Here is a 13,895-nt window from a genome sequence, read left to right as displayed (position 1 = left end):
TGAATTAATTTGTGATTTTTACTGTTTCTAAAATTTGAATTTACAAAGCTTTCAAGTCCCATCATGCTTCTCTAATACATCTCAGCTTTAATATAGAGAGATCTACAGTAAAAGTTTGCTTTTGATTTTTTAAAAAAGTACTCATTAACATCAATTAAACATAGTAGTTACTTTTTCAGTTTTTGAAGGGATTTTTTTTTATTTACTGGAAAAAATATTTCTTTGAGAGAATGCAATCTTTTCTTAATATAAATTACCCACTGAGGAATGCTAAGTAAATCTTTATTACAGAAAAAAATACCACTTAAATTTGTATTATTTTTGATGAGCTGAAAATTATATATTACTTAATGCTTACATTCTATGTAAAGAGAATTTCATTATGTGAAGATTAAAAATTTCTTTTTACTCACTCAAAAGGCTCTAATCCTCTCCCTTATTGAAAACAAAGCTAAGAGAACTATTTGCTTAACCTAACATTTTAGACCTGTTGCTGCCTATTTTTTAACATAGCAACATATTAGCTGTGCTTAAGAGTTACCTGATACCTCCCAAACATTCTCTACGCAACGCTTCTTCACAATAAATAGCAGAGCAAAAATTACCCGAAAAATACAATATTCAGTCTAGACAAGCCATCAACAAATAACTTAAAAAGTTAGAAGGCCAGCATAACATTATCTACTTGATTTTTCTTAACATTACATGCAGAACAGAATTAATATAAAAAGCAAAACTATTAAGACAGCACAAACATGTAAATATTGCTAAATGTTACCTAAAGGAGTTATTTATTACCTGTCTAGAGAAAGTGTTATAGTTTCATTCATTTCCGGTATGTCATCAGCTTTGACAGTAATGTTGATTGTTGTGTCACTTTGCCCAGATAAAAACACAACAGAGCCATTAAAGGGGCCTATATCATCCAGGGTCACTGCTTCTGAATTAAAGCCAGAGGGCTTCAAACTCCAATAGACAGTAGCCTGCCCATCTGTTCCATCCCGATGTAAAGGAATGTGTATCTTATAAAAAAGAAAAAAAAAACGGAAAAATTTCTTCTGAAGTGTATGCTCAAAACTTACATAAGCACTGCATTTCGTGCACGCACAGGTTATTTCATGTATGCTATACAGAGAAGTGAACTATCAAATGACATCAGAACACAATCCAACAAGTCTTTTTAAGCATGAAAATAATTTTAGATTTTACTATTTATTAGTTTTGCTAATCAAATACATCTGCAAAATTATCTGCATCTAAAAATGTGCCTATCCAGCAATTTGTCTAATAAAAAGACAAATATTTTAAAAGCCAAATAATCCAAAAAACATTGAACAAGCTTGCTAAACAATAAATTTCCATGAGAGGGTCTCTGAAAATGAATTAATATGCAACAATACAAGCTGAAAAATAAAATTTTTATTAAAACTGTAAATTATATGCAATGTAAATTAATCCCACAGTGATGGGGGCAAAATAAGAAAAATTGTCTATTCAATTTAATAAATGTGGTAGAAACAGAAAGAAAATCAGATATTCAAATCATGGCTCTGGGTTACCTTGGGCAAATTATTTAACCTCTCTGAACTCAAGTTCCTCATGTGAAATGATACGAATGGTTCCTATTTTGCAAGTTTGTGGTATTAGAAATCATTTAAGTACAGCATCTAAGACAGTGCCTCTCCATACCAAAAAAAAACTTGCTGCTGTCAAGTCGATTCCAACTCATAGAGACCCTATAGGACAGAGAAGAACTGCTCCACAGGGTTTCCAAGGAGCGGTTGGTGGATTCGAACTGCCGACCTTTTGGTTAGCAGCCAAACACTTAGCCACTGCGCCACCAGGGCTTTTCCTCTCCACAGTATGAGCTAAATAAATGGAAGCCATTATCAATAACTATGAAAACCAATTATTTACTGGTACTTTCATTCAAGGGTAGTACATTTTAAATATACGTAATGAAAGAATTCCAGATCTGAACTTTAACACAATTTAAATTAAAGCTAAGTGTGAGAGACCAGGAGAAGGGACAAACTGTGGGCCAGGGAATGGTGAAACTAAAGGACACAGCCAACACGAGGCCAAGAGGAACTTGGAGCAATTCAATCAAGGTGTGTGGTGTGTGTACATTGGGGGGGGGTGGAGGGAGAGTCTTATATCTGTGAGTATGCTTTTACATGGAAGTGTGTGTGTGTGTGTGTTGTTGTTAGGTGCCATCGAGTCAGTTCCAACTCATACCAACTCTATGTACAACAGAACAAAACACTGCCCAGTCCTGCACCATTCTCACAATTGTTGCTATGTTTGAGCTCATTGTTGCAGCCACTGTGTCAATAAAATTCCTAAGATTCAGCACACCATAACTTTACTACCACCACCTCACCTCCATCGCCAAGCTCAGAGCCCAAGGCAGCCGCCCCATCGTACCAAGGCATTTACATGGAGTACTCAGAGTTGGAGCGGGTCAAGAACACTGGTGGTACACATGACTTGGCCATTAAAAATCAAAAAAAAGTTTATGTTTGGTTACGGCTATGTTGAATATCATAGCACTACGAAAAGCAGCCCCATCAAAATATCCTACATTCCCTATATGTAATTAATTCTAATTTTATTCTTTTGAATATGCCAAATGATGATGGAAAATCACAATCTTACCAGCTACTTGTGTTAAATTATATATTCAAGGCCTGCTATAAATGCGGAAGCTTTCAAGATCTGTTAACTCTGTAAGAAAGATGGTGTCTGTACATAACCGCAAACTCATTAGGCCTCACCAATGAGAAAGAGAAAGTCTACTTACCACTTCAGCAGGAGAATCTTCTGGTTCATGCAGAATGATTGGACGGTTACTAATAAAGCCAATTTCCCCATTTGCAATGTCTGGAGTAACCAGTAAAGAAATATTTCGGATTTTTCCAAATCTAGGGCTTATAGGTGGGATTGGGGGAATTATGTTCACCAATTCCACATTTTCCAACTATAATAAGCAAACAAAAACACTAAAAATTAGAGTAGAAACTTCTAAATTAAAAAAAAAAAATCTTAATAGCATGGAGTGACAAAATAGACATGGGTAATGGACACCAATAAATTAACAACTTAATTCTCCTCCTGCCTCATTCGCCATCCCTTACCAATTTCCTGCACTGGCTTTTTGGGCTCTTTCTGTGCCTCAGATATTATCCCCCAGAGTTCTTCCTAAATCCTTTATCTTATAATTTTATATCCCCACCCTAATAAACTCTGGATCTCTATTTCAAATTTGAAATTCTTATTACCAATTGCCAACTAGACATAACTCGAATGTCACAAAGACACCCTACAGATGCTGTATTGCTGGCCTTCCACTCATGGCTACCCTATGCACAATAGGATTGGACCATTGTGATTTGCTGAGTTTGCACTGGCTGATTTTTCACAAGTACACTGCCAGACCTTTCTTTCTAGTCTGTCTTAGTCTGAAAGCTCCATACGAACTTGTTCAGCATCACAGCAACATGCAAGCCTTCACTGATAAATGGTGTCTGCACTTAAGTTGCATTGGCCAACTTTACAGACAGAATGTCCAAAATGGCAATCTCTACTTCTGTTCCATGACCCTCACCATCACAGTCACCACTACTACCATCTGCTTTTCCTCCTTGTTGCCTGTATCCAACTACTTTGACCTTAAAGCCAAACATCAGAGAGTTGACCACATATCTCCTTCCACTTATCCGCTGATCCAATTGCACAGTCACTCACTCCCCCCTTCACTGCTAGAGAAAATTGAGTATCAGAAGACGATTAAGAACTCCAACTTGTAACTTAACACATTGTATGTTTAAAGAAATGCAACACATATATAGCACATAGTGCCACTGTAATGAATGAACATAACCACCATAATAACTTTTGATGGTGTTTTCCTCATCTGGAATGCCCTCCCTTCAACATCTCACAAGTCCAAAATGCATCCACCCTTAAAGACCAGCTCAATTTTCTCCTCTTCCACAAAGATTTCCTTGGACTCTCCAATCCTCTTTATTCTACGTCTTTCTGAACTTCTACTGCTATCCTCACTAAACCTAAAATTTAACTATGAAGTTCATATATTGCTTGTTCAGAGTCCCTGGGTGGTAAAAAAGGGGTTGCCATGAGTCAGAATTGACACAATGACAACTGGTTTTGAAACTGCTTGTTTATCATCATTTTGTGTGTTCCAGACTTTATTAGCAATTGTGTTCCTTGCTTCATTTTTCCCAATATATAACATAGATCTGAGAATGCACAAAAAGTACTTGTTGATTTATCCCTGCAACACAAACTGAGCTCTACGATGTATCAAAAACCTTCAAATTCCTAAAGGTTCTAACAAAATCTATTCATATGACGTTCGCTTGAAGAGTTTAGGAATAGATAACCAATTGGAGAAGTGTAAAATCCACAAGAATATTAAAAATCAATTTTAAACTTAATGAGCCATTGTGGATCTCCCACCCTTCAGGGTCCTCTGTTAGTCTTTCTAATGTGGACATGATATCACTAAGTAACCACCAACAGAGACTTGTGATTTAAGTAGGTTTTTCAGAAGTGATCATAGGCTGGTGGTACTGAGCCCCCACATCCTCTCACATTCTGTGACGAACAATATACACTTTAAAGGACAAGAGGTAAATGCCTTTTTTAAAATGTCACATACTTTGCTTTGAAAATCATAGAGAAAGATATGAAAAAACACATTTGGTAAATATTCATTTAAGTAAAAGACAAAAAGGTATTGGGCCGACCAATGTTGTGAAATACTAGTATGAAGACTAAGCCAAGCGCAGCGAAGCACATGATTCTACAGTGGCCGTGTGTGTATGAGCACATTTCTGAACAAACACTCTTGAGCCTGTATCGTCATAAAGAGCTAAACTGATAACACTGTTTAAAATGTGAAGGAAAGAAACCCAATATAGTTTCAATAAAACTTTCTAAAAAGAAGAAAATTTTCTTCAAAATTACTTTGCACCAAAAAACTATAGAATTAACTACAGATACATTATTTTTGCATAATAAAAAGAAAAAAGACATAGAAGGCTAAGAAATGAACTGCTCAAAAAGAAAATGCTAATTTTACATGGCTTATTTCCTAGTCTCTAAGCCTTTGTTACTGGGTTTCTTAAGCATCTGCTAAATCAAACCGCTCCATTCAACAGGGGCCATTCTTTGCTTTCAGAGAGTTTGCAGCGGGGACGGGGCATTAGTAACCCCATGCCTGCCAAAAGTCATATCTCAGACTAATGTATTTAACTGCCAGGGTTACTAAAGAATGAGGCGCTCATATCTCAGCTTCTCCTTTCTTCAGTTTCATTCAACTTTCCATGCAGAGTCTGATGTCTCCTGTTCTTGCACTGATCATCCATTATGTACTATACAAACTACACAACCTTCTCATTCCAACCAGCTATCCAGCACCTACAGCTGTTTTGAATCTCAAGGAATTATGTCAGTGACTAATAATGCCTTTTTTTCCCTAAACAAGTATTAAATTAACTGTCTGCACTGTAAAGGCTTTGTTTTTTAACTGAACAGAGGTACACAAAGAATGGAGTCCAGAATCATTGGCATAAACAGCTTTCTAACACAGTCTGGATCACTGAAATTCTGACAGCACATGCTTCTTCAAGTTTTTCCTTAGTTTTCAAGGTTATCAAAAACAAATTCCATCATGATTTATAGCATGCTGAGAGTAAAAGAACTAGGGTAATATCTGACACACAGGAGGTTCTTAATAAGAATTTATTTACATAGGGATTTTTTCATAATACTTTGGTAGAGATACTGGAAGTCTTCAAAAGACTAAAAGTTTACTATAGAGGCTACTGTTACGAGCATATGTACATGGATCTCCATCCCCAGTAAAAACTTGTTTTGAGGTAACAAGAGAAAATCAGAAAACTAGAATGGAAAGAGAAAAGTAGTTTTCCACAACTCAAAAGCAACATTTCTGCATCATCAATTTTCAAACTCATGTCCCATAACTCCAACTACTGCAGGAACACCATATTGCTCAGACCTTCGTGAAAGCAAAAGCAAACGTGTAAAATCTTTGCCTCATTTAACTTATTTTAATAATTTGCTTTTCACATGAGTTGTAGTCTATGCAAGGTTGGAGACAGACAGAAGAGAAAACTGAACACTGAGATAAAACCAAAACCAAACCAAACCCATTACCGTCCAGTCAATCCCAAGTCATAGCAACCCTATGGGCAGCGTAGAACTCCCCAAAGGGTTTCCAAGGGGCAGCTGGTGGATTCAAAGACTGCCGACCTTTTGGTTAGCAGCCAAACGCTTAACCACTGCACCACCACAGGGCTCCAGAACACTGAGATCGTAGGGACAAAAAAAATCTTAAACACATATAAATGAGAATATTCTGATTCCAGAGGACACCGGTAGCAGAGAAGATGGAGAGCACTAGCACCAAAAAAACTCAAAACCAAACAGAAAGCCTCCATTAAGTTCTGCAACTCTACCTGCCAAATTATTATCTTCAAGAGACTTTTGCAAATTTTCTGGTTTGGGAAACACTACCCTAAGTGAGAACTGGTGAAATCAGTATGCATTTTCATATTAATAGGATCAACTTAAAGAACAAACAAGTTATGACATGTTTTTGCATAAGACCAAGCTTAAATAATTTTTTTTAAGTTTGTAAATATATCTCTAGATGTGTTCAACTGGCAGCATTTTAACTTCTTTCTTAATATAACCATGGCCCTGGGCTTGACCAGTTTCTCTATTCCACTTTCCTGATCCAGATCTACCACCATCTGGTCAGTCATCTCATGAGTCCATTCCACAAGCCGCAGGAGGAAATGAACACAACTGGGAATAAATCCATGTTCTGTACACCCATCACCCCAAGAAGAAAAACTCATAAGTCCCCGGAAAGTAAGTTACCTCATAGACAAAAGCATGCATCATATCAAAATTTCCCCACTTGAAAATACCACACTGAGTGAAAAAAGTCAGTCACAAAAGGACGAATATTGTATGGCCCCATTTATAAGAAATAAGCAAATGTATAGAGACCAAAGTCTATTAGTGGTTACCAGAGATAGGAGGGAGGGGCAAAAGGGGAGTCTTTGCTCAGGTGGCACTGAGTTTCTGTTAACAGTGGTGGAATAATTTGGAAACAGATAGTGGGGATAGTTGCACAATATGACGAACATAACCAATGTCACTGAACTGGACAAGTACAAAATGTTGAATTGGCAAGTATTTTGTTACATATTTTTATTGTAATAAAATAGTTTCAGGAAGAGTGGGAACAAGCATCTTATAAAATTTTTAAGTTAGGCTTTTTTTCCCCAATTTTTGACTTTTTAAAGTAATAGGAGCCTGGGTGGCACAAGCAGTTTGTGATCAGTTGCTAACTGGAAAGTTTGCAGTTCAAACCCACCCAACGGCTCCATGGAGCAAAAGCCCTGGAAATATGCTTCTTTAAAGATTACAGCCAAGAAAACATGACGACGGAGCAGTTCTAATCTGTAACACATGAGGTTGCCATGAGTCGAGGGCTGACTCAATGGCAGCAAACAATATTCTGGCTAAATATTAAAATAATATTTTAATAAATATTAAGCCATTTAATACTCTAATTTAAAAAATTAAACATAGAATTACCATAACCCAGTGCCGTCAAGTCGATTCCGACTCATAGCGACCCTATAGGAGGACAGTGTAGAACTGCCACCTAGAGTTTCCAAGGAGCGCCTGGTGGATTCAAACTGCCAACCCTTTGGTTAGCAGCTGTAGGAGCTTAACCACTATGCCACCAGGGTTTCCAGAATTACCATATGACCCAGCAATTCCACTCATAGGTATATACTCAAAAGACTTAAAAGCAGGAGCTCAAATAGATACTTGTACACTAATATTCACTGCAGACTTACAATAGTCAATAGATAGAAACAACCCAAGTGCCCAACAACTGATGAATGGATAAACAACAACGTATACATAAATACAATGGAATATTATTCAGATATAAAGAGAAATGCTGCACTACAGATGACCTTTGAAAATATCACGCTGAGTGAAATAAGCCAGACACAAAAGGACAAACACATGATCCCATTTATAGGAAATATCTAGATTAGGGAAATGCATAGAGACCAAACTTTACCAGTGGTTACCAGTGGCTGCGTAGTGGAAAGGGGTGTTACTGCTTTTACGGGTTCTGAGTTTCTGTTTGGAGTGATGAAAATTTTTTTCAAAATAGAGGGGATGACTGCACAGTACAGTGAATGTAATTAATGTCACTGAATTTTACAAGTGGCAAATTTTTTGTTATATATATTTTCCCCATTTGGAGGAAGTACAATAAAAAAAAAGTAATAATAATAATGACGAAAAATAAGATCTTCCTCCACTAGTAACAAAGTCTTTGGGGAAACTGACAAAGCATCCCTCTGGGTAGGCAAATTACAAAAAGGTATACTCCAGATACTGAGAAATCATACATTCCCATAACGGAGTGCCCACTAGCTCCCTTGGCCAAGAGTCCTCATGCAATGCACTAACAGCACAAGCATGAGCAATGGCCCAGCTGAAAAAGACAAGCGTCTTCAGAATGAAAGGGTTCATCCCACTGAGTGCTAAGCAAGGGAAGATATAAAAAGCTTTCAGAGATAAAGAACAAGCTACCTACAAAAGCAAGTAATCTGTACCCTCAAACTTCTCGTAAACAAATCCAGATGTTAAAAAAGACAATACCTTCTAAATTCTGAGTAAAATATAATATTAATCTACAAATTTCTACCAAAGCTAAACCATCAATGTTACTTTGAAATAAAGAAATTTTCAACTATTCAAAAACTCAAAAGTTTACTTTATAAGGGGACTTCTAAGTCAATTGGCAAAATAATTCTATTATGAAAACATTCTGCATCCCACTTTGAAATGTGGCGTCTGGGGTCTTAAAAGCTAACAAGCAGCCATCTAAGATGCATCAACTGATCTCAACCCACCTGGAGCAAAGGAAAATGAAGAACACCAAGGTCACACGACAACTAAGACCCCAAGAGACAGAGAGGGCCACATGAACCAGAGACCTACATTATCCTGAGAACAGAAGAACTAGTTGGTGCCCGGCCACAATCGATGACTGCCCTGACAGGGAGCACAATAGAGAACCCCTGAGGGAGCAGGAGATAAGTGGGATGCAGACCCCAAATTCTCATAAAAAGACCATACTTAATGGTCTGGATGTGACTAGAGGAATCCCGGCGGTCATGGTCCCCAAACCTTCTGTTGGCACAGGATGGGAACCATCCCCGAAGACAACTCATCAGACATGAAAGGGACTGGACAGTGGGTGGGAGAGAGATGCTGATGAAGAGTGAGCTAATTATATCAGGTGGACACTTGAGATTGTGTTGGCATCTCCTGTCTGGAGGGGGGATGGGAGGATAGAGAGAGTTGGAGGCTGCCAAAGTTTTCACGAAAGGAGAGACTGGAAGGGCTGACTCATTAGGGGGAGAGCAAGTGGGAGTAAGGAGTAAGATGTATATTAACTTATATGTGACAGATTGACTTGATTTGTAAACGTTCACTTGAAGCTCAATAAAAGTTAATAAAAAAAAAAAGTTTACTTTATACATACCCTTTCTGCACAAATATTTGAGGATAGGTACACTACAACAAAACTAAAACATAATCCAAGAATAGCAAGTATGAAGCAAGCACAGAAAGCAGTTAGCACAACTAAGCTCCACATTCAACATATATGATAAGACAGCTGGAAGAGCTCAATAACTTGCTGAAGATGCCAGATAGAAAGGCAGCAATCTGAAACTCCAGGGCAAGCAATAATAAACTTGGAAAAAAACATGAAACAAATTTAAATGTGGCAGGATTCAAAGAAACTGATGGAATGAGGTTCCACTCAATATTTAGCAAATCTGTAGCAAAGAAGTATGACTTAAAATTTTCTTTATTAATCCATTCATACCTGAGTCTACATCAAGTTTATCTACCTAATCAAAATCTGAGAAGACCTTTAATTATTTTCTGATTTTTAGAATCAACTAATACCAAACACATTAAAAAAAAAAAAAACAGTCTCACAAGTAATATATAGCTGTTTTAAACTTTGACAATAAAAAATAATGTTTTGGTTAAAAGAAGTTAAGTAAAATAAGGTGCAGTAGAAGGCTATGTTATGGGGCACTTAGTTTCTCAGTTTAAATAGTTGAGAGTCTAGAGATTCAATCTACAGTTAATAGACAAAGAAATAGCTGAGTATATTATTTAAAAATATTGACACAATTTTCCTCATATTGCTTTTTTTATCTGGAAGGCCTTTCTTACAATATCCATCATACAAATCATATTTATCCCACAAACCCCATACCAATGTCACATTTTCCCAAACCAGCTCAAAAGAATGGCAAATCTCTGTTTTTCCCAGCCCTCCTCTATGACCGTTAGTTACTTCATCCGTCACATTCTGACTTGAATTATCATGCCTGGTGTACTTGTATTATCATCTAATTAAAATATGAACCTTCTAAAAGTAGAAACCTTGTCTTATTCATCCTTTACAGTTTAGAAGCAGGCACAGTCTCTCTTTGGTCTGTTTGGCTACCTCAGTAACTTTTAGTAAGCACTAGTAGAATCCAAAATATAAATGATGGCAAAATAACAAAGAACAAAAAGGCTAGTTAACGTTCTCACACATGTATGTAACCTTCTAGTTTAAAAAAGTTGAAATTATTTTAATCATTAAGGTACCTGTACTAGGAAGTGGGCCCCATTCTGAAGAAATGCGTCATTTCTTATTGGTAATTTTGTAGTGACTTGAGTTTTTTGCTCTGGGAATGTAAGGCTATTTCTCCTAGATATATTTAAGATGCCATCTTTTGCTCTCAAAGTGTCCACAGGTCCAGCAGGAATATAAAGTGCAGAGTAAAGCATCCTCACATCTCCTTTAGTTCCACCTTGTCTTAAAAAGCTCAAAGATAAAAATCGTTCACCTGGGCTACTTTCAATCTTCTGGTTTTCCATAGGAAAAAATGTTATCAGGCCATAAACATCATCACTATCCTGAATGTAGAACAAAAGCTGCAGATAAAGGAATAAAACATTAAAGGGCAGAATTCTCACATCTGAGCTTACCAAACTGTTTATTTCTAAGGCTATTCTGATTTTTAACATTATTTATATATCATGTCTAAAATGATCACTTCTTATATGAAACAGAGTAAAAGATGAATCAAAACAGATTTGAAAACTTTACTAAATTATAGTTTGTGAGCTTTTTTGGAAGCATTTATTTGCAGAAAGAAAAACCTGGAACAAGGAAACAATAATCATTTCCATTGCCAGTGTTCTTCCTGTCACATAAAACTAAACATAAATTTAATTTATATGCCCAAATCCTCTGGCTCTTCTATAGCACAGAAATATTCACAAGCATAAATCATAACAAGAGATCTACCTCTGCCGGTTCGCTCACTTCTGCACCTCCACGTATTGTGCGAGGCTGAATCTGAAGTAGATAAGCTTCTGCCTCTTCTGGGAGATCGTCATTCACGACAGTAAAAGGAATTGATGCCACCATCTGCCCTTGGGCAAAATGAAGAACTCCAGAACTCGGTCTGATATCTGCTGTTACTGGTGAGGGATCACTGTTATTCCGTGTCAACACCCAGTTCACAGAAACATTACCATGGGTACCACCATTTCTGACCACTGTGATTTCTTCAAATCTAGAATGTTTTAAAATGAAATGTATATGATCACATAACGTATTGTGGTCACTTTATTTCACTTGGATAGGCTTTCTCAATATCAAGTGGTCATCAGGCTCTGGTAAAAGCAGAATCTACATCACAGAGTTGTTTTTAATATAAAGGAGTAGATATGTAGATGGGTCCTGGAGCACCTGCATAATATAACTTTATTTGCGTATTTAAATCACATCTCAAATAAGAAAGAAAACAGTGAAGCCATGGTAAAGGAAATGATACGTGCTCCAACAGTCCAAGTGATGTGTTCAACACCACAAAAATTACATCTTGGGAAATGTATTAAAATAGTTGTAGTAACAAGTTTAAAATAACCCATACCTTGAGACTGTATCTTCATCAATTATAACCATCCTTTCAAACAAGATACTGTTGAATGAGAGGACCCCGTAAGGCTTGTCATTTGGCTTAATGGTGACTTGTACAATAGAAGGGCCTAATAGCACAGCATCTCCCCATAAGGAATCCTTTAGTAACACAACATGAAAGGATTCAGCAATCTCTGGTATGGCATCGTCAATGATTTGAAATTTCAGGTGTGATTCATGAACAAAAGGTGGAAAAACAATAGTTGTGTTTAGCTGAAGATCAATGAAGTCTACATTTTGCTGGGCATGTGCTGTTGAATTCCCAGTTATAACGGCATAACTGATTGAAACTTCATATTCATCAGATCCAATCAGATTTCCACTATCATCCTTTCCACGAAGTACTGGAATTATGAGTATATGATCTTCCTCAGGTACCAAAAAAACACTCTGGGTAAACCTCACAGGACTATCATTTTTCTTAATGATGATCTCAACTGAGCTCATAGAGGTGTTGATCTCTGCTCCTCCTTCTACACTTTTCAGCTGAATCAAAAACATTTCGTCATTTTCAGGTATCTGTCAAAGAAATATAAATTGTGACAAAACATCAATACCGAAAAACACCTGCAAAGCAACCATGGTATAAAAAGTCACTATGTTTCAATATAATTAGAGATTTTAAAAAATCATTAATTAAAAGGAACAAACAAAAAGAACTGCTTAGTCTCCATTTACTAAAATATTTCCCAAAAGTAGGTGATGTGTTTTAGATAGGGAAGAGAAAGTGAATAAGGCAATGGTATGAAAAGGTAATGAAGAATAGGTAGTAATGCCTTTCAGCCTTGATCAGTCTGTAGATAACGCTAAAAATTATATGGTAAAAATAGAGTTAAATTCTAACCATCTTTACCTGGTTGGTAGAGGTGGTTAGAAGCAGCACTCAAAGTCTAACAATATCTCAGAATTCAGAAAATTACATTAAATATCAGATTAAAATTATTAGTTTTCAGTCATGAGAACTATACATGCTTCTCTCTGGTTTCTAATTCAGGAGTCGAACATATGATACCAATCATATGACTTCCAAAACGCATATCACGCCTCTGGAAAATGAGCTGTAAGAATCACTACTAAGCAAAATGTTGATGATTAAAGCAAACCTTTTTTCTTTTGTAACAGCACAGAAATCCTAAGGTTACTCTCCTCTGCTCTGTTTGAGCACTTCCTTCATTATAAATTCCACTTTTCTCCTCTATCAACAGCAATATAAAAAGTAAAATTCTTTATCTCAAAAAATAAACCTATATAATTCGATTGAGGGTCTTTTAAATCTACAGTTGTATATCTACAAATTACAACCTTTCAATGTTCTGGGGTCTGAAAACAAAAAGGTTTTAATGGCTTCCAGAACCAGACAAACTAGAGCTACAGATGCTACCTAGTGCTTCATTTTTTTCAAGAGAAATACTGTTTTATAATAATGTCTTTGAATGCATTTAGGTCTTTCTTCTGTAGGGGTTTATTGTGATTTGGTTCTAGGATTTTTGTTCTAGGATATTCCCTATTGTGTGTGTGTGTTCTGGCAATACTTAGATGATTTTATGGAAAGTCATGTTTTGTCTTTAGCTTATGGGGACATCTTGCATGTTAATATTCATGCTTATTCTTCCTTAGCAGTTAAGCTAGCTAGATTATGTATCTCAATGTTTGGTAGCTTCATTGTGAAATGTGAACCTTTAAAATATCCAAACAAAAGAATATCATTTGTAGTAGATTTTTTTTTTTTTTTTGCTCTTAT

General features: G+C 36.5%; 1 protein-coding gene across 1 annotated transcript in view; it reads right to left on the bottom strand.

Annotated features, from left to right (window-relative positions):
• Window positions 1–13,895, bottom strand: part of ADGRV1 (adhesion G protein-coupled receptor V1) — a 677,468-nt gene that overhangs the window by 594,523 nt on the left and 69,050 nt on the right. Inside the window, exons 7-11 of the mRNA XM_049867518.1 lie at window positions 12,108–12,673; window positions 11,477–11,747; window positions 10,771–11,100; window positions 2,804–2,980; window positions 799–1,022 (exon numbers count right to left, since the gene is read on the bottom strand). Coding sequence (XP_049723475.1) covers window positions 799–1,022; window positions 2,804–2,980; window positions 10,771–11,100; window positions 11,477–11,747; window positions 12,108–12,673 — 1,568 coding nt within the window. The remainder of the gene's footprint in view (window positions 1–798; window positions 1,023–2,803; window positions 2,981–10,770; window positions 11,101–11,476; window positions 11,748–12,107; window positions 12,674–13,895) is intronic.

This window comes from Elephas maximus, chromosome 2 (genome assembly GCF_024166365.1).
Source record: "Elephas maximus indicus isolate mEleMax1 chromosome 2, mEleMax1 primary haplotype, whole genome shotgun sequence".
Classification (NCBI taxonomy): Eukaryota; Metazoa; Chordata; class Mammalia; order Proboscidea; family Elephantidae; genus Elephas; species Elephas maximus.
This window is presented reverse-complemented; position numbering and strand designations above follow the sequence as displayed.